This window comes from Xyrauchen texanus, chromosome 18, assembly GCF_025860055.1.
Source record: "Xyrauchen texanus isolate HMW12.3.18 chromosome 18, RBS_HiC_50CHRs, whole genome shotgun sequence".
In the NCBI taxonomy this organism is placed as follows: Eukaryota; Metazoa; Chordata; class Actinopteri; order Cypriniformes; family Catostomidae; genus Xyrauchen; species Xyrauchen texanus.
Window position 1 is genome coordinate 8,103,666 of NC_068293.1, and position 20,866 is coordinate 8,124,531.

A 20,866-nucleotide genomic window follows, 5' to 3' on the forward strand; every position below is an offset into this window, starting at 1 on the left:
ATTTGTATTCAATCGAAAATGTATTAGTATGAACACGTGTTGTCTAGGATGGTAGCTTACTAGATTTTGGAACAGAGCTAATGAGATGAACTTCACATTAGTAGAATTGAATGTCATATTCAAAGGCTGCTTTGAGTTTGTTCCTGCTTGTTCCACCCAGACACCATGTCATCATCAGCATGATCTCATTACAGAAATTAACCCAACAATGAAAATTCTGTCATCTACTCACCCTTATGTTGCTTGAATGCTTCTTGATCTCGATCATGATCTCATTTACGCTGCCACACATTCAAACCTGATGCTTTGACAATGCACGTGAGACCCAATGAAGCTGGTGTCCGACACAGTGGTGCACTATGCTTCCAGCTCATTTTAAGAGCAATTACGCATAAATTGTGAATGCACATGGTTTAAGCATTCGGAAGTGCAAGTGAGATGTGACAGCTTGGACGGAAGGCGAATGGCTCCAGAAGACTGGGGATATTTATAGTTTTATAGTGCATTTTGCCCATTTTGGAGCTTGACAGCCCTAGTCACCATATTATTTCAATGTATGTAAAACCACTCTGGCCATTCTTCTAAATGTGTCCCTTTATCTTACCCTTGGAAAAACAAATCTGAGATATGAGGGTGTTTAGATGATGACTAATCAATTTTCATTTTTAGTTGTACTGTCCCTTTAAGACATAGACCAAAGCATCACACATGCACATCACAAATAAATACACCAGTCTCATGATTAACCTGCTTCCTTATCCTCTTTTGTAGCAGTTCCTTTGATGCATTAGTTGTTAGAATGATGCATATTTGGTTAGGCTTCTTTTCAGACAGCATGTCTGTATGTTTTGTGAGTCACCGGCTATTTTGAAGCAGCTTGATGGTGACAACATGCAGGTTAATTCACACTCTCTCTTCTTCAGGCACTGACAGGGGAGATGGGAAAGCCACAGAGGGTATTTATACACATTTATTTCAATGTGCCCCTCCCCCTGATGTTTCTGTGCATCTGTGTCCCAGCTGTGACCTCTGTGTTAAACGGCATCTGCTTAAAGTGTCCACCATGTCAGTTTTTAATAATGATGATCATAGATAATGTGTCTTTTGTTGTCGTCTTACATTTTGCTTTTATCCAAAGCGACTTACAGTGCACTTATTACAGGGACAATCCCCCTGGAGCAACCTGGAGTTGTGTTTTGCTCAAGGACACAATAGTGGTGGCTGTGGGGGTCGAACCGGCAACCTTCTGCTTACCAGTTCTGTGCTTTAGCCCACTATGCCACTACCACTCCCAGTCTTGATTGTCATTTAATTATCCTTTCAAGTACCATCAGTTTCAGCAGTCATGTGACTCTTAGACTTTTATCAACAAACTATAATAGGACATAAACACATTTTTAATAATACACTATTATCTAATGAACTGGATGTCTAGAAATGTCAAGCACAGAGAATGATTTTGAGGTGTGTTTGTGTTGATCCAAAGTGCTGTTATTTATTATTAATATTAATGTTATTATTTGAACAAACACCTAACCTAAGTATTAAACTTCAGGACATAACTCATCCTGCACTTTTTATTCGACATCTTGTTGAGGAGCGCTTTGCTTATACTTTTCTATGTGATCAGACTAGGAGGACAGACTTGCATTAAATTAGCAACCCAAAGGGATCCGGAATCAACCCTTAATCACAAATTATTCACATAATTAGTGCAGTATGTGATATTGTGTTTAATTTAATAAGGCTTAATATAAAAGTATGTGTATAGTGAGCTTTTAAATGGCTTCACAGGATCCTTGTGTGTGTGTGTGTGTGTGTGTGTGTGTGTGTGTGTGTGTGTGTGTGCGTGTGCTGCATACAGATGTCAGCGGTCTGTGTCTCAGGTGTCTCTTGAGATTGTCAGCGAGCATCTCAGTCATGCATATATACATGACACGTCGCAGCTCTCTGACATTTAACAGAACAATGAAATAATATATTTGTCATGTGAAGATGAGTGTATTGTCTGAATGTATTTGGTTTCGTGTGAGATACGGATCCCTTCTCCTGTATTGTGTGAAAGCAAACGTTCACCCGAATGGAAACTTTTGATGGGTGATCCTATGTTAACTGTTACAAACCAGCTGAGCAAATGGCTACAACAAAAAACGTTTAAATTTGACTAAAGTTTCATCATACTATGTTTGGCAGTATCATTACCCTGTAGACAGTTCTGTGGTGTTACTATGATAGGTTGTAACTATGGGTGTATTTTTGCTTGAACCATAAATCAACTGGATTTTTGACTAAATGATGAGATGCACAATGGAATCTGAAATGTAGTAAAAATTCTATTTAATTAGATTAGTTTAGTATAATTCATAATTATTTTCAAAAATATGCTGTAGACACAAATAACTGGAGGGACAGTTTACATTGCAGTAGATTATTTACAAAAGCAATAGTCTAGGATTTACATTCACAGGGTCAAGAATTGTATTTTGGATAAGAAATAAATGCATAATACATACAGTAGGTACTATTATTATGGTTATTACAAGAGGAACTAAAGACAGTTAGTTCACCGATGCATTTTTAAAAAACCCTAATGTTAACATCAAAAACAGGAACACCAACACATCACTGCACAAAACATTATCATATATATATATATATATATATATATATATATATATATATATATATATATATATATATATATATATATGTATATAATGTTTTGTGCAGTGACTTTAGCTAAATACATTTAAACTCTTTTCACAATTTCTGACATGTAATTGTAGAAAACATTCCCTGTCGTAGTTCAATTAGGATCACTACTTTATTTTAAGAATGTGAAATATCAGAATAATACTAGAGAGAATGAGTTATTCCAGCTTTTATTTCTTTCATTACATTCCCAGTGGGTCAGAAGTTTACATACACTTTGCTAGTATTTGGTAGCATTGCCTTTAAATTGTTTAACTTGGGTCAAACATTTCTGATAGCCTTCAACAAGCTTCTCAGTCAGGTTTGTAGGCCTCCTTGCTCGCACATGCATTTTCAGTTCTGCCCACAAATTTTCAATCAGATTGAGGTCAGGGCTTTGTGATGTGCACTCCAACACCTTGACTTTGTTGTCCTTGAGCCATCTTGCCACGACTTTGGAGGTATGCTTGGGGTCATTGTCCATTTGGAAGACCCATTTGCGACTGAGCTTTAACTTCCTGGCTGATGTCTTGAGATGTTGCTTCAATATATCCACATAATTTTCCTTCCTCATGGTGCCATCTATTTTGTGAAGTGCACCAGTCCCTCCTGCAGCAAAGCACCCCCACAACATACTGCTGCCACCCCCATGATTCACAGTTGGGATGGTGTTCTTCGGCTTGCAAGCCTCACTCTTTTTCATCAAAACATATCAATGGTCATTATGGCCAAACTGTTCAATATTTGTTTCTTCAGACCAGAGGAAATTTATCCATAAATGTAGATCTTTATTCCCATGTGCACTTGCAATAGTCTGGCTTTTTTATGGCAGTTTTGGAGCAGTGGCTTCTTCCTTGCCGAGCAGCCTTTCAGGTTATTTCGAAATAGAACATGTTTTACTGTGGATATAGATACTTGCCTACCTGTTTCCTACAGCATCTTCACAAGGTCCTTCTGGGATTGAGTTGCACTTTTCGCACCAAAATACGTTCATCTCTACGAGACAGAATGTGTCTCCTCCCTGAGCGGTATGATAGCTGCGCACTATTGTTTGTACAGATGAACGTGGTACCTTCAGGTGTTTGGAAATTGCTCCCAAGGATGAACTAGACTTGTGGTCCACAATGTTTTTTCTGAGGTCTTGGCTGATTTCTTTTGATTTTTCCATGATGCCAAGCAAAGAGGCACTGAGTTTGAAGGTACACCTCCAATTCAGTACACCTCCTATCAGAAATGTATTGTCTAAAGGGCTTGACATAATTTTCTGGAATTTCCAAGCTGCTTAAAGGCAGAGTTAACTTAGTGTATGTAAACTTCTGACCCACTGGAATTGTGATATAGTCAATTAAAGTGAAATAATTGTTGTAAAAATGTATTGTGTCATGCACAAAGTTGATGTCCTAAATGACTTGCCAAAACTATAGTTTGCTAATATGAAATCTGTGGAGTGCTTAAAAAATTTGTATGTAAACTTCTGACTTAAACTTTATATATAGTATGTATTATTTTTAGTGTTTAAACTTAAAATACATTCTTAATCAATATAATTTATACATGTATAATGTCTATTTTTGTATTGTATTTAAAAATATTTATTGTATATAATTAATTTAACACACACACACACACATATGAAACAAATATATGAAATGTTTATTGGTTGGATAGGGTTTGCAACACTTATCCTAAAACTTCACCATTTAATTTGTCCCTGTCTTTATTTGGAATGAATTTACCTTAAAATGAGCCCAAAGTCTTGTGTGAGGCTTATAGTAAAAGCTCAGATGGACTCTTTCAGAAGGAAGCTCATGAATGGCAGATGAGATGGGTAGTTGTGTAGCAGCTTGTTGCTAGGCAGAAAGAGTCCAGCATCCTCAGTCAGAGTCAGGCAGTATTTGATGCTCTGGGACAGGAGCATGCTCAGTACCATATTAAGCAATCCTCATGGGAGTACAGCTTTACATTGATTGACAAGCTGTTGTGTAAAATTGTCCTCATACTCCATTCACAGTGACCTTCCCCTCTTTTTATTTCACCTTCTGCATCTCTCTTTTTGTCTCTTGACACTATCTCTGTCTGAAGGCATTCCAGTCAACAGTCGAGTGTCATCTAAGATTCAACAGCTCCTAAACACACTGAAAAGGCCAAAGAGACCCCCCTTACGAGAGTACTTCGTTGATGATTTTGAAGAACTTTTGGATGGTAGGTTCATAACACTCATAGAATCAGCTGTTATATTTTAAATTCAATGATATTACAAGATTGACTATGGATGATGGAGGTTTGGGATTGCTGTTGCTTTTCTTTAAAGTTAACATGAGTTAATGGAGTCATCTATTTAACCAAACAAATACGTAATGTAGCGTGTATTTACTCACATACATACACACGCAGTACGTGCAAAAATGCATGCAGATCGGCGATAGAGATGTGTGATTCTTTGAAAGAATCAAGGAATCTTTTAAATTTCATTCCTTTGAACTGAACAAAAAGATTCAAAAAGCTGTGAATGATTTGTTTTGCGAATACGAATCTGAATCAAAATCACAAGTGAAGCGTGCGCCAGATTACGTGTTCCATCATCTGTCTCCACTGGAAGACTAGAAACTGCTCATGTGAGTTCATTTTTTTCCAACTAATTAAATTTACGAGTTTAGTCCTAAACATTATGAAACCTGTTAAATAATGAAGTTATGTGCGATCACCAGCACACATGAAAATGTCCAACAATATTTATTTTGATATTTGATCATGAATATGTCCATAAATATTAATTTGTGTATTTTATGAAGATGTGAATGGTCTTTGCTGAAGCAAAACTAGTTTTCTGGTGGTTGCTAAAGTTTATATTTGTTTGTAACACATATATGCTACAGAATGTGGTAACTAGGGTTTTCTGGAATGTTGCTAGGGCATGCTATGCAGTTGTCAAGGTGATCTCTGCTGTGTGTTTAAGATTAAGATTCAACTTTATTGTCATTGTGCAGTGTACATGTACAGAGCCAATGAAATGCAGTTGTTTTCGCATATCCCAACTAGCTGGGGTCAGAGCGCAGGGTCAGCCATGAAACAGCGCCCCTGGAGCAGATAGGGTCAGATGGGCTTTGCTCAAGGGCCCAACAGTGGTATCTTGGCAGTGCTGGGGCTTGAACCCCCAACCTTTCGGTCAGTAACCCAGAGCCTTAACCGCTGAGCCACCACTTTCCCCACTGTTGCTGTTTGGTGCATTGCTACAGTATGTGTTTGCCTGGTTGTTACTATATATGCTGTGGCTAAGTTGTGTTCTGTGTTTTTTGCACATTGATTTGCAGTTACAGGGTGTTCTAGGTGGTTGTCAGGTTGTTGCTATGCTGTTTTGTTTTATCTGTGTTTCAGCACATTGCTATGCAGTTGTCTGGGTGTTTGGGTGGTTGCTTATTGGCCCCATAATCCCATAAATATGAACATTCTGATGTGACTTGAATGTACCATTAAAGAGATGGTTCTCTCACCCTCATTCATTCCAAGATGTGTGACGTTAACTTTTTTTTCGCAGAACACAAACAAAAAAAGATTTCAGAAGAATATCGCTGTTATGTAGGTCAATTCAATATAAGTGAATGGTGGCCAGACCTTTAAAGCTCCAAAAAGCACATACATGCAGCATAAGAGTAATCCATAAGACTCCAGTGGTTTCATTAATGTCTTCTGAACTGATCAAACTGTTTTTTGGGTGAGAATAGACCAAAATATAACTCCTTTTTTTACTATAAATTTTGAGCTTAGCAATCTTCTTGGTGATCAGGATTTCAAGTTTGATTACACTTCCTATAGCGCCATCTAGGGCTCTCCGCATGCATCAAGCACTAGAAAGTGAAATCAAGCTTGAAAACATTATCATGCTTAGAGATTGCAATGGCAAGATATACAGCGAAAATTTGTTACATTTTGGTTTGTTTTCACCCAAAGCCAACTGAAACGCTTCAGAGGACATGGATTTAACCACTGTATTAGTATGGATAACATTATGCTTTTATGCTTTAAATCAACCCCTCTCTCCTTAGCCCAGTCATTCATATCTCTCTTGTTCTCTATTTTTCGTTTTTTTTTCTAGACACACAAAATCAATCGAATCTACAGCCATGTGGGGACACATCCTGACACAGCTGTAGAAAATTTTAAAATCACACACATATACTCTTTCTTTCCATCTCATCTTTCTCATTCTCCATTCCCCTTCCCTTGATTTCTCTCATCTGTTGGGATACATATTGTCTTGCTTTGGTCCACTTTGCAGCTTATTTTGGCCAAGAACCATGTTCACACTTGGCAGGTTTGGTTCGATTAAAACGAACTCTGGTGTGATTGCTCTGTTATTCATTTGAACAAGTGTGAACGCTGTCACCCGAACCTTGGAGCGCACTAAAGAAGCGAACCGAGACCGTCTAGGCCCACTTCCAAACGAACTCTGGTGCGGTTCGATTGATATATTAACGCAACATGGACCAAAGACGTCTAAACAGACCAAAAACAGGAAGTAATTTGCCTAATACTGACCTCAAGCATACATGTTCTTCTCATCATAGGAGCTATGTTGCCCATTACAGTTCGGTACAGGTGTCTGAACCGCCCGTCCGCCGTCCTTGCAGCATATCTTCGTTTGTGTGTACAACGGAGGAATTCCTGGTGCTGTTTTGACTCCTTTACACATTTTATTGGCTCTTCTTTTGTTCTCAGCTGGTAAAAATACAACCATATATACATATATAAATATAACGAGCGCATTTCGGCAACATTGTCTTGGATGTTCAGAAAGTTCCATCAAAAATATACGACATAAAAGCTGTCCAATCAGGTCGTGACTTTTCCCTGATGCCTTTGGTTTTGTATCGTTAGGTTCGTTGTTAAATCGAACCAGGACTAAATGTATCATTTTCATTTTTGGTCCCGACCAAGAGAACCCAGCTACAAGTGTGAACACACCCTTAGACAAAAAGACCGTGTTTACAACAGGTATTAAGATGTGTTTTGGTTGAATCAATGAAATAAAGGTGTAAACAGGGTCCAAAACCAATACTGAGGTGGTCAAAAATGCATGTAACCACGTTACATTTGAGGTGTAACCGATATCTGGTTTACTTGCTGCTAAGCCTCAAACAAAGCAGAAAGGTATTTTTCAAATATTTGATGCAAATAACCTAGCAAACATATGTGACTAGCTCACAATTTAACAGAATTGGTAGATTTAATCATCAATACTGACCCATGAAGCATACTTAATTTTAATATTTAAAAGCATAAAATCAACATTTATAATTGGTTTGATCAAAAACAAAAAACAAATAAAAAAACAGCCCATTGCGACTCCCGTCTCATTTTGATAGAGTGAGTTGTATAGGGTTCTTCCTCATTGGCATCACATCCTGTCCTCTGCAGTCCAGCATCCAGATCCAAACCAGCCCAAGCCTGAGGGGGGTGAGATGAGAGCCCTGAATGGGGAGCCGCTGGGGGTGGTCATGAACTGTCCCCCATCATTATTGGCCTCCTTGCAGCGCTGGGGCACGACACATCCCAAGAGCCCCTGCCTCACGTCACTGGACAACGCTGGCAAACCCATCTACACGCTCACATACGGTACATTAAGATTTTTCATTCATTTTCAAAACATGTCATTTTATTGGACTGTCTGCATTTGAAAATGCTCTCATTGTCTGTACGTATTTGTTGCCATAGGGAAGTTGTGGACTCGGAGTCAGAAACTGGCCTACACGCTGCTGAATAAACTGAGCACTAGGAATGAACCACTACTGCGGCCTGGAGACAGAGTGAGTGTGAGAGAGGCTACGTTCACCAACCAACCTGAGCAACTTTTTTGTGTAAAAATATTAGATGGAGTAAAGCAATGCACATCTCAGGACACGTCAACTTTCCAGAGTTATTTTGTGTCTACTTCCAATATGCTGCAAAAATGTTCCTGTTTTATGGACAGGACAATTTGAGAGTCACAGCTGTTAGTTAAATGGTTGTTGATCTCAAACAGTGACTGTGTGACCTTAGTAGAAACGGTGTCAGTAAACAATCTTAAACGTCTTACAGCCACAGGGTGTATTGCAGCCAACCGTTATGTCTGCCCGCCTTCACAGGTTGCACTTGTATTCCCCAACAATGATCCTGTGATGTTTATGGTGGCGTTTTATGGATGCCTCATGGCAGAACTGGTGCCTGTGCCCATAGAGGTGCCACTCACTCGAAAGGTATGAATCAACATTCTACCAATCCACAGACACTAGCAGATTTAAAGCACAATAGAACCCTCTTCTGGAGAAGGCAGGAAATGACACACTGGTGTCCTCACAGCACTCTGACTAGCCTCTGAAAACAGCATCTGATATACAGCGTGTTTGGTTTGATTAATACAGCTGATGTTCGTGACGGAGACAGCTCATCCTTTAAAAAGGCACATTAAGACACATCTGTCCTTTAATGCAGGTGTTGTTGAGAGTTTGATATTGCAGACTCATCTCATGAAAGATAGAGAGAGTGTGCATGTGTGTGAACTACAGATCAGTGTTAAATCTATGGATCTCTCTCTGTGTCTCTCATCAGGATGCTGGTAGTCAGCAGGTGGGCTTTCTGTTGGGCAGCTGTGGGGTCACTCTCGCCCTGACAACTGATGCCTGTCAGAAGGGTTTGCCCAAAGCACAGACCGGAGAGGTCGTCACCTTTAAGGGTGAGTGACTCGTGCAAACTTATTCCAAAACCTTTATTTAATAGCAGTGCTGTACAAGCCTCAGCGATAATGTGTGTGTTTATGCTTTACAGGCTGGCCACGATTGCTGTGGTTTGTTACTGATGGAAAGCATGTTGTTAAGCCCCCTAAAGACTGGCATCCTCCAATGAGAGACGCCAGCAATGAGATTGCATACATAGAGGTACAAATCAGACTTACTATTTTTTTTTACCTTTGTTTCCATCCAATTATGAATTAGATTAATGCAAAACATCCATCTATCTATCTGTCTATCTATCTATCTGTCTATCTGTCTGTCTGTCTGTCTTTCTGGCTATCTATCTATCTATCTATCTATCTATCTATCTATCTATCTATCTATCTATCTATCTATCTATCTGTATATCTGTCTGTATGTCTGTCTGCCTGTCTGTCTCTCTGTATATCTATCTGTATGTCTGTCTGCCTGTCTGTTGTATATCTATCTATCTATCTATCTATCTATCTATCTATCTATCTATCTATCTATCTATCTATCTATCTATCTATCTATCTGTCTATCTGTATGCCTGTCTGTCTGTCTGTATATCTATTTGTCTGTCTGTATACCTTTCTGTTTGTCTGTATATCTATCTATCTGTCTGTCTGTATATCTGTCTGTCTATCTATCTGTCTGTCTGTATATCTATCTGTCTGTCTATCTACCGTTCTGTCTTTCTGTCTATCTACCGGTCTGTCTTTCTGTCTGTATATCTGTATGTCTGTTTGTCTGTATATCTGTATGTCTGTCTGTCTGTATATCTATCTATCTGTCTGTCTATATGTCTGTCTGTCTTTCTGTGTGTATATCTGTCTGTAAATCTATCTGTATATCTTTCTGTCTGTCTGTCTTTCTGCCTGTCTCTCTGTATATCTGTCTGTCTGTCTATCTATCTATCTGTCTGTCTGTCTTTCTGTCTGTATATCTATCTGTCTGTCTGTATATCTATCTGTATGTCTGTCTGTCTGTATATCTATCTATGTCTGTCTGTCTTTCTGTGTGTATATCTGTCTGTCTGTCTATCTATCTATCTATCTATCTATCTATCTATCTGCCTGCCTGCCTGTATAATTATCTGTATATCTGTCTCTCTGTGTCTATCTATCTATCTATCTATCTATCTATCTATCTATCTATCTATCTATCTATCTATCTATCTATCTATCTATCTATCTATCTGTCTATCTGTCTGTCTGTCTGTCTGTATATTTATCTGTATATCTGTCTCTCTGTGTCTATCTATCTATCTATCTATCTATCTATCTATCTATCTATCTATCTATCTATCTATCTATCTATCTATCTATCTGTCTATCTGTTTATCTATCTATCTATCTATCTATCTATCTATCTGTCAATGTCTCTGTTTGTCTTTCTGTCTGTCTGTCTGTTGACTTATCTATCTATCTATCTATCTATCTATCTATCTATCTATCTATCTATCTATCTAGCTATCTGTCTTTCTGTCTATCTATCTATCTATCTATCTATCTATCTATCTATCTATCTATCTATCTATCTATCTATCTATCTGTCTATCTATATGTCTATCTATCTATCTATCTATCTATCTATCTATCTATCTATCTATCTATCTATCTATCTGTCAGTGTCTCTGTTTGTCTTTCTGTCTGTCTGTCTGTTGACTTATCTATCTATCATCTATCTATCTATTTATCTATCTATCTATCTATCTATCTATCTATCTATCTATCTATCTATCTATCTATCTATCTATCTATCTATCTATCTATCTATCTATCTGTCAATGTCTCTGTTTGTCTTTCTGTCTGTCTGTCTGTTGACTTATCTATCTATCATCTATCTGCACAGTATAAGACGTGTAAAGAGGGCACTACCATGGGCATCACTGTGTCTCACTCAGCTATGATGTCACACTGTCATGCGCTCACACAGGCCTGTGGATACACAGAGGGTGAGTGTGTGCGGCTTACACACATTACACAAAAGCTCTTCTAAGACAGAGCTCTGCAGGTCTGGGGTGTCCCATTTCCATTCTCTAAAAAACTGCTCTGAAACCTGGCAGAGCACTGTATTCAGAACAGGCGCTGCAGTAAAACGGCTTTTTAAAACTACACATCTTTTAAACCGGATTTGATCTAAACCTAAGAGGTATTACTTCCAGTTAAATCTGCAGTGTGTCATTTTTGCACAACTAGCAACACCAAGCAGAGCTGCAAAAAATTATCTAAAAGGTTTCAAACACTTCCTTCAAACAGGTAGTACAACCAAAAATGTGCACCATAGGCTGAGCCAGTGCTGCTGTGTCTGATTGCTGTTATTGGGAGAGGGACATAATCACTCTAGAGAGCATTTGATTGGACTAAAATATCTGTAGTGTGACATGACTCGCCAATATTTCTTGTACGTTTTGTTTGAAGATAAAAAATATTGTAAACTTTTAGTGTACTGTGTATATCTATTAAATGTGAATTTTGTTGATGTTTAGGAGAACACTAACATGAATGGCTTCAAAGCTAACAGACATGGACTACAAGCCACACAACTCTAATTTTGATTTAATGGGCTCTTAATATTGATCAGTTTTCTCACATTGTATCATCATCACTCTTCTCATCAGGTGAGATCATGACAAATGTTTTGGACATTAAACGAGATGCTGGTCTTTGGCATGGGGTCCTTACGGTGAGTCCTTATAAACAGACACGTGTGTGCTATTCACACATTCCTACACACACACTCACATAGATACAGAGTTAAAGCCTTCACACTACAGTATGTGTCAACATCAGATCCCTCACACTCATCCAGCTATCTCTTGTTTTCTCACCTGTGTCCTTGGCAACCACTCTCATTATAATTTAGAGTGTGATGAACGGGATGCATGTGATCAGCATCCCATACTCGCTTATGAAGGTCAACCCCCTCTCGTGGATCCAGAAGGTTTACACTTATAAAGGTGAGTAAACCGCCTAAAGCCAGATCTGCCATGTGTGTCACTGTAGCGGTTTCTGAACACAAAGGTACGGTCGCTAACATGTGAATGCACTAAGTGAACTAATGTTAGATGTAATTGCTAAAGGGGGCACAGGCCGCTATTGCTTTTGTAGCGTTTCTTATTATTATAATTCCACCATTGGATTCTATGGCAGCCCTTTGAACCATATGTAGGAAAAGCTGGCATTTTTTCCATACAGGACTGGCTAAATAGTTCCAGACATATGGCTTCAATAGAACGTTCATTCGCAATAATACACAAAGCATAGCCTTCCACTGTAGAAGCATAGGATAGTCTAATTTCTTGTCTGCGTTACTCTCCTCTTCTTTGGAACCATGTGGCAAGGACAATTCTAACAACATATTGACATAGTACTAGGCTGTTTTGGAGGCCTCGCCTTGTTATTTTAACTCGTCAAATTGTTATAAGTCTTAAATTGCCCATCTCAACTTTTTTGGAGTGTGTTGCAATCATCTGATTTGAAATGAGTGTACATAAAAAAGAAAGAAATTCACAATGTAAAACATCATATAATGTGTAGTTGTAGTGTTTTCAATTTAGCAAATGGTGAATATAATTTACAAATAAATCCTTTGTTTTTATTAGCATTTTTCATACTGTCCCATCTTTTTTGGAATCGGGGTTGTATGTTTGGATTCATTTTTATGGCTCTAGCAGTACAGGTCTATAGTTGTATATAGTTACCCCCTTCTTTTTTTTATTTTCTTTATTTGTTGCTGTTGTTGTTGCATACAGTATATGGTTCATTTATTTCCTCATGCAAAGTGGTTATACAATCTCATCCTATTTCAGCAATGTGTATGGTTGGAAAAGAAAAAAGTTAATCACAAAAAAAGAAAATGCTGAAATTTGGCACACTGATAGGGTGGTCATGATTAGCCTTTAAAAAAAACCTAGGATACTCCATACCACCACTTTAAAAGTGATTTAAAAAAAATCACTTTTCTTTTGTGCATATCTTTTGAACAATTTGGTCTAGAAACAAAATTCTAAACAAATCCAGTCCAGATTTGAATGGACCACTTACATTAAAACTGCCCATTACAGTGTCCGGCACCTTGGATAATGATGTCTACAGTTGAATCTTTTCACATCCTTCAAACTTTGTCTTATTTGTCCAAACAATGGCTCAAAATAATCCCTAGACAGAGCTGCACAGATGTGACTTCACCCCATTTAGATTTTTGCAACTGTTGAAAATTTACGCGTACGCAAATTTAACGACGTTGATGTGAAATAGGATGTGAGACTGTATCTCGGAAATGCTTTTTTCTATCGAAACAAAACTTGGTATGCTTCATAAGGACCATGATTTGAGTATACATAAAAAGTTTAGTAACAGCGCCACCTATGAATCTTTTGTTTCACTAGCATGCAATCGCTTGGGTATTCTATATTTTAAGGCTGTTTGATCACAGTGCTATTTGTAGGCAACTTAAGCTTAGCATGTTAATTGGTTAGCATGGTGATTGGTTAGCATTGATAGATTGAAGGAATGGAATTTGGATTTCCAAAATTGACAGCAACTCGGGGGGGGGTGTTCTTCAGAAGCATGGCGTTTTCAAGTCATGTGCTATCTGAACAAGTCTCTTTTGTTCGTTTTATTGGTGAAATTCTGTTTTAATTCTTAATTTCCTTCTGCCTTCAGTATATACAGTGCACATGGTTTTAAATCAGCTTTAGAGAAAATGGTACAGTAATGTCTTAAAGCCGACAGTAAACAACTTTATTGAAAGTCGTGCCTTAATGTCTTTCTCAAGCCTTTAGGACTGTGATTAAACTCTGTGTAATTGAGTTATGGTTTGTTTGAGCAGCACGTGTAGCAGTGGTGAAGTCCAGGGACATGCACTGGTCACTTTTAGCCCAGCGGGATCAGAGAGACATCAGTCTCAGCTCTCTCCGCATGCTCATCGTTGCTGATGGAGCCAACCCATGTGAGTATACACATACACACATTCTTATTATTTTTTTATGGTTATGAAGTTTATGATCAATTGCAAGACACAGAATAGAATGGAATGCATCCTGAAACCTGTTTATTGAAACACAGGGTCTATTTCCTCCTGTGATGCCTTCCTAAACGTATTTCAGGCCCGTGGGCTTCGACCAGAGGTGATTTGTCCCTGTGCTAGTTCCTCTGAGGCCATGACTGTCACCATCCGCAGGTAAACTGATGATATTACTGAAAACGAATCATTGCCAAATCCGCTGTCTTCGTACAAAACTTGTCTAGAGTGCCTTGTCTTATCTGAATATGTGCTTGTGTGTGCCCAGGCCTCCAGAGATGGGTGTTCCTCCTCCGGGTAAAGCAGTGCTGTCCATGAGCGGTCTGAGTTATGGAGTTATCCGAGTGGACACAGAGGAGAAGCTCTCTGTCCTCACTGTCCAGGATGTTGGGCATGTCATGCCAGGATGTAAGACTGCTTTATATAAAAAAACTTTTGTAAATTAAAGGATTTTCTTACCATTAGAACAATTCAAGCTTGATTTAGCACCTAAATGTGCATCCTAATGCTGGGTTACAATCAGATGTTGGATATTCCTAAGTGATATCTCTGAACATTAAGGCATTTCATTGCCTGAAGCTGGAATATGACCTATAAGGAAACAAAACATCAACACTTAGTATACTAGTATACTTAGTTCAGGTGTATGTGTACAGGATGTGTGATGTGAGGAAGCATATATAGAGAAAATAGTTGAGGACCTAAGATGGAACCCTGCGGATTGCCACATGTGATGGGTGCTCAACATGAAAAGAAACTGGCAATGCTGACAGACAAAGTTCTCTCTTTAATATAATGAGATCAAGCTGGTGGCCAGCTTAAACCAGCAAATCACCTTAGACTGGTTCCTGATCATTTTTTCTCCTGAATTTATTATGTACTGTCTATGTGTATCTCTCTGTGTGTGCAGCCCTGGTGTGTGTAGTTCGGTTAGAAGGAACACCATATGTGTGTCGAATGGACGAAGTTGGTGAAATCTGTGTGAGCTCCAGCAGTACAGGCATCTCCTACTATGGTCTGCCAGGAATTACCAAGAACATATTTGAGGTGAGTCTAAAGAGAAATAAAAAAAAGTGTCAGAAGTTTTTGTTTCTGTTTCAAATATGTACCCCAGGTTTCCAAGGTATATATAAAAACACATATTGTTAATAATTTTTTACTGTAAAACACATTGAGACAGGTACAACAGGCTCATACTAAATCTGCAGAGTACTTCACATTTTTTTGCACTGACTATGGGGGAAAGCGAGCACAATCCTGCAGAATTGATGTAAAATCAGGTCACATGTGTTAAACAGAGCTTCATGTGCTACACACTTGTCAGTAGCTAAATGCATGATCGAATTGGCCAAAATATTTACATTTCACCTTTTCTAAGCAATGTCTATTTAAATATATTTCAAAATGCAATAGTGAGGAAACACAAGAGAGGCATAATTTTTTTGAACGACATGCATTAACGTTATGTGGTAATCTTTCTGTGGGTGCAGATTCAATTCAGGCCTTGTTAAAGAGTTGGTGACAGTGTACTGTAAATATGAAAACAACAAGATAAAAGGTGAAAAGCTGTTTTGTTCAGAACACTTTATAGTATATTAAAGTTAAATGAGGAAGCTGAAATGTTGTCTTAAAACCACAGTAAAGGCTTGAAAAATTCATTTTGTTTGCTGTTGATCATGATGTTTTCTCCTGCTTTCAGACTGTTCCAGTGACAGCATCAGGGACTCCTATAAGCGACAGACCCTTCACACGCACATCTCTGCTGGGATTCATTGGGCCGGTGTGTTCAGGAGTCTTAAACCATTATTTTGAACCATCAACCTTAAGGACAAAGTATACTTCGGTTTTCTGCACTCCGGTAGGGTTCGTGCACAGTATATGTGACACAATTTAGTTATTACCACAGCACGGTTTTTCTCGATATGCAGACCGCCCTAGTGTGTGAGATGGAGCCATCTTATTCTCTGTGCATCTGTGGCATATGCCTGCCATTGACTGTAAGAGTATCACAAAGCAGTGCATGCGTCAAATGCATCCAATTGTGCTCACGGTCAAAAGAAAAAAAGTATACTTTGAAAAGCCGACTGTTCGACCGCGTGGGAAATGGAATGGCATGCAGAAAAATGAAGTATACCCGAGCCTTTATTCTTTTATGTCTTTTTAAATCAACTTAAGCAGCGTTAATTTCCATGTGTTGTGTATGTGTTGTGTTATGGGCAGGATAATCTGGTGTTTGTGGTGGGGAAGGTGGATGGACTGATGATGGTGAGTGGACGGAGACATAACGCAGATGACCTAGTGGCCACCGTACTGGCAGTGGAGCCCATGAAGTTTGTGTACAGAGGAAGGTAATTAACCTGGTTAGCATTAGAGATAAAGAAGAAATGTACTTGTGCTCATACCTTTTCTGTATTTACACAACAGTGTTGGGGAAGCTTCTTTGAAAGCTATTGACAACTTAAAGTAGTTAAACTACAGTCAAGCTACTCCATTGAAATGTAGTTACTGTATCTACACCATAAGCTACAAACTCTGCATATTCTTAAAAATCTTTTATGTATTAAAAGAAGTTATGGTAACACAATTAAATAATATCATATTAGATCAGTAGTTCAATTTTAACAAGGGAACTCCACACTGTGTCAGGTAAGCTGACACTAACGAACTCCTCTTGGGAGGCCGTACCTTGAAACACCAATTTGATAGGCTAGTGACGCTTGGCAATCCACCCATGTCGGTACTAGTCCTGCGAATGCATTCTGTCCATTCTCATAGTGGCGCATCCCTATTAATCCACACTTGCTACTGAGGAGAACCGAGATTTATCTGAAGGTGTGACACTCGTCAAGACAGGCAGAGGCATAGTTGTCACAGTGGACACATCCAGCGCAGGCTAGGAAGCCATGTGTGATGGACGTCGGTGTTTGGCTCCTAGAAGGTGCGCAAATTGTGTGGCACATAATTGCAAAAGAGGAGTATGTTCAAGCGTCCAATGTTGAAGCTGGCGAGACAAATTGTCCTCTAGAGCGTATCATTTCTCCTACGTGCAAACCATGTCCCTGTCCAATTTTAACAGCAGAGCAGGCTTACTTTAGCGTCAGGATGAAATAGGACGGGAAAATGGAGACTGCACCCTCAATCAGGTGGTTGAAAGAAGCTCTACCAGGCTTGGTCACCTTATGTCACAGATGGCCGTAAAACGCAAACATGTGTTTCCCCATCAGCTTGCTTCATCAAGTATTGTGCAAAACACAGGAAGACAATTAAATAGTTGCGCCAATAGCCTATCAGCCATTGGTCCCCGATGTGGTAGAGCTTCTAGATGCCCCCCCCCCCCCCCATAGGTAGTTCCTTTTGAGGTCTGATCTGCTCTCTCAAGCCGGGGCTCGATGTCGTATCCTCTGCCAATGCTGTGGAGACTGCATGTCTGGCCTCTGAATGGGTCTAACACAACAGGGTTGTTGCAGTCGGTGTTGAACACAGTACTATAGGCCAGGGCCCCCTCAACGAGGCGGTTGTTGCCTTCAAGTTCATTTGCACGATCTGTTACATTTCTGTTTTCAATTTAATTATTTACTCCCCAACACTGATACACAGGTATATGGCAAACATTTACTATATCTCTGATCTCTGTGTCAGGATTGCAGTGTTCTCAGTATCTGTGCTGCATGATGAACGCATTGTTGTGGTGGCAGAACAGAGACCTGACGCGTCAGAGGAGGACAGCTTTCAGTGGATGAGTCGCGTACTGCAGGTTAACATACACACCATCAGTCACTATAGTCATTGTCACAGTCTTGGGTTCAAAGTCTTGGGTTCAGACTGGAAATTATGCCTGTGCAGATCTCCAACACACATATACAGTAAACACATTCACACTAAATGTGACACTCACAAAAATACCTCTCACCCATACGTTTTCTTGACCTTTTTCTGTCTCGATTCCAGGCTATAGACAGCATCCATCAGGTTGGAGTATACTGTCTGGCTCTGGTACCTGCTAACACTCTACCCAAAGCCCCTCTGGGCGGCATCCACATCTCAGAGTCCAAACAACGCTTCCTGGAGGGAGCCCTGCACCCCTGCAACGTTCTCTTGTGTCCTCACACCTGTGTCACGAACCTGCCCAAACCAAGACAGAAGCAGCCAGGTACAGGTAAGTGGTGGAGTTTTTGTCTCTGCATGAAAGCTTTAATTGACATTGTAACAAATGTTTGGGTTGGGCAGATAAAAGAGGAAACGGGTCCGTTTTATTCACAGGTAACCAGCAATCGCTGTACAGCTTCACTCAAATATACAGTCCGCTTTTCAGTTTCACACAACACAAGGTTCTCTCTCTCAGGGGATAGACACGAAGACTCTGGTCTGTCTGTCTCTCTCTCTCCTCTCTCTGTGAACTGGCCATCTTTTTATCTCCCCCGACTCTCACTGTGAACACAGAGATGGTAATTAGTCACAGTTCACCTCAGGTGGATGTCCTTACCGCTTTCTCTCTCCCCAGACAGGCACTCGACCATGCCCTCACCTCCACAGACATATTTTTACACTACGTATAAACTTGTGTCTGTCCACTCTTTTTGTCAGAGGTGGGGCCTGCTTCCATGATAGTTGGAAACCTGGTGGCAGGAAAGAGGATTGCACAGGCCTGTGGTAGAGACGTATCACAGCTGGAGGATAATGATCAGGTGTGTAAAGTTCAACCCTGTTTCACATCCCCACACCATAAAAGACACAGTCAGGGGAAAGTCTATTCCTGATTTTCATTATCTTATCATCCAAAAAATTACAAATCACAAAAACTATATATCTCAAAAGGTATGTATTTTCTTTGAAAAGAGGTACATTTGTACCAAACAGCCATTCACAAGTTCACTGTGTCATGTTTCCTCTTGTAGTTCCTATATTTGCAGGATGTTTTGCAGTGGAGGGCTCAGGCCACTCCAGATCATCCACTGTTTCTGGTGCTCAATGCCAAGGTACAGCACTCAGTACAGCAATAAGGTACATTCACATTCAGTATGTGTGTGTATTCTCCATCCTCTTATATGTGTGTTTGATCTATTTCAGGGCACTGTGGCCAGCACAGCTTCCTGTGTACAGCTGCACAAACGGGCGGAGCGTGTGGCCGTAGCGCTGATGGAGAGGGGCCGACTCAACACTGGAGACCATGTAGCAATTGTTTATCCTCCGGGTGAGGGAAAAAGAGAGATAAAGACTCTTTATGCATCTTAATTTATCTTACTTATATCTAATAAATAATCTAAAAGATTTTTAAAGACATAGTTCACTTAATTAACTATTCCTTTAATCTTATAGGGAATTATATAGAAATATAGTTACTTACTATACACTTACCATGTCTTCTCCTTCTGTAGGTATTGACCTGATCGCCACTTTCTATGGCTGTCTGTACGCCGGCTGTGTTCCAGTCACTGTCAGGCCTCCACACCCACAGAACTTAACCACCACCCTGCCAACCGTTAAAATGATCGTTGAGGTAAACGGAACCTCTGGTAAACCTATGTATTAGTGGTTGACCCATATATTGGCCAGGCCAATTAATCAAACAGTATTTGGCATTTTTAGACTATAGGCTGATAATTATGCTTCTTTAGCCATTTAACAGAAATGTCAGATCCCCCTTGTGTCTATACCACAACCTATTACTAAACCTATTCATTTGAATGCTTAGTTGAGAGTTTAGATTTTCTGTTTTACTATGTTTTTTGTGAATAAATATTGTGTAAAATAAATATCCATTTAATCTAATTTGCTATCATTAAATTGCATTATATCAAATATATATTGGCATTGTATCAGCCATAGGCCACCCTGTTGAAAAAGCCCATATGGGTTGAACACTGCTTTGTATCACCTGTCAGTTGATTCAAGGCTGTTGTATTTTTCTGACAGGTCAGCAAGTCTGTGTGTATTCTGACAACACAAGCAATAATGAAACTACTGAAATCCAAAGAGGCAGGGGCTGCTGTGGATATTAAATCGTGGCCATTGGTCCTAGACACAGGTAAAAAAAAAAGGTCACTGACCACTGCTACCTTAGCAACTGTTGCTGTTCTGCTTTTTCATCAGACAAGGGTTGTCTTTTTTCTTACGAGAGTCTATGGAAGTCGTGTGTTTGGGTAGTGTTAAGCAGCTTTTAAATGTAATTATACAACAACATAGAAATAATGTTGTTGCGGGTTACTTACTGTATAATAGTGATCAAATGTGGCTTTTCTCTTTTCAGGTGACTGTGATAAGTGTTTGCCTCGATTATGATTCACAGTTTCCACTTTTTTTCCATCTGTAATTATATTTCTTTAAAGAAAACATCATATAACAATGCTTTGCAATATCATTCTTCAGCCAACGCAAGAATAATATCCATTCAGTTTCACAATATTTTGTCAAAAACCATT

The 20,866-nt window shown here is 39.3% G+C and overlaps 1 protein-coding gene across 1 annotated transcript in view; it reads left to right on the forward strand.

Moving 5' to 3' along the window:
• Positions 1-20,866, forward strand: part of dip2a (disco-interacting protein 2 homolog A) — a 152,038-nt gene that overhangs the window by 118,481 nt on the left and 12,691 nt on the right. The window contains exons 7-29 of the mRNA XM_052149031.1: positions 924-956; positions 4,774-4,893; positions 8,107-8,304; positions 8,404-8,495; positions 8,814-8,924; positions 9,277-9,400; positions 9,493-9,602; positions 11,274-11,376; positions 12,043-12,107; positions 12,288-12,381; positions 14,256-14,375; positions 14,492-14,606; positions 14,716-14,855; positions 15,358-15,494; positions 16,147-16,227; positions 16,668-16,795; positions 18,087-18,201; positions 18,396-18,603; positions 19,032-19,132; positions 19,343-19,423; positions 19,515-19,638; positions 19,823-19,944; positions 20,361-20,472. Of these exons, the coding sequence (XP_052004991.1) occupies positions 924-956; positions 4,774-4,893; positions 8,107-8,304; positions 8,404-8,495; positions 8,814-8,924; positions 9,277-9,400; positions 9,493-9,602; positions 11,274-11,376; positions 12,043-12,107; positions 12,288-12,381; positions 14,256-14,375; positions 14,492-14,606; positions 14,716-14,855; positions 15,358-15,494; positions 16,147-16,227; positions 16,668-16,795; positions 18,087-18,201; positions 18,396-18,603; positions 19,032-19,132; positions 19,343-19,423; positions 19,515-19,638; positions 19,823-19,944; positions 20,361-20,472 (2,634 nt within the window). The remainder of the gene's footprint in view (positions 1-923; positions 957-4,773; positions 4,894-8,106; positions 8,305-8,403; positions 8,496-8,813; positions 8,925-9,276; positions 9,401-9,492; positions 9,603-11,273; positions 11,377-12,042; positions 12,108-12,287; positions 12,382-14,255; positions 14,376-14,491; positions 14,607-14,715; positions 14,856-15,357; positions 15,495-16,146; positions 16,228-16,667; positions 16,796-18,086; positions 18,202-18,395; positions 18,604-19,031; positions 19,133-19,342; positions 19,424-19,514; positions 19,639-19,822; positions 19,945-20,360; positions 20,473-20,866) is intronic.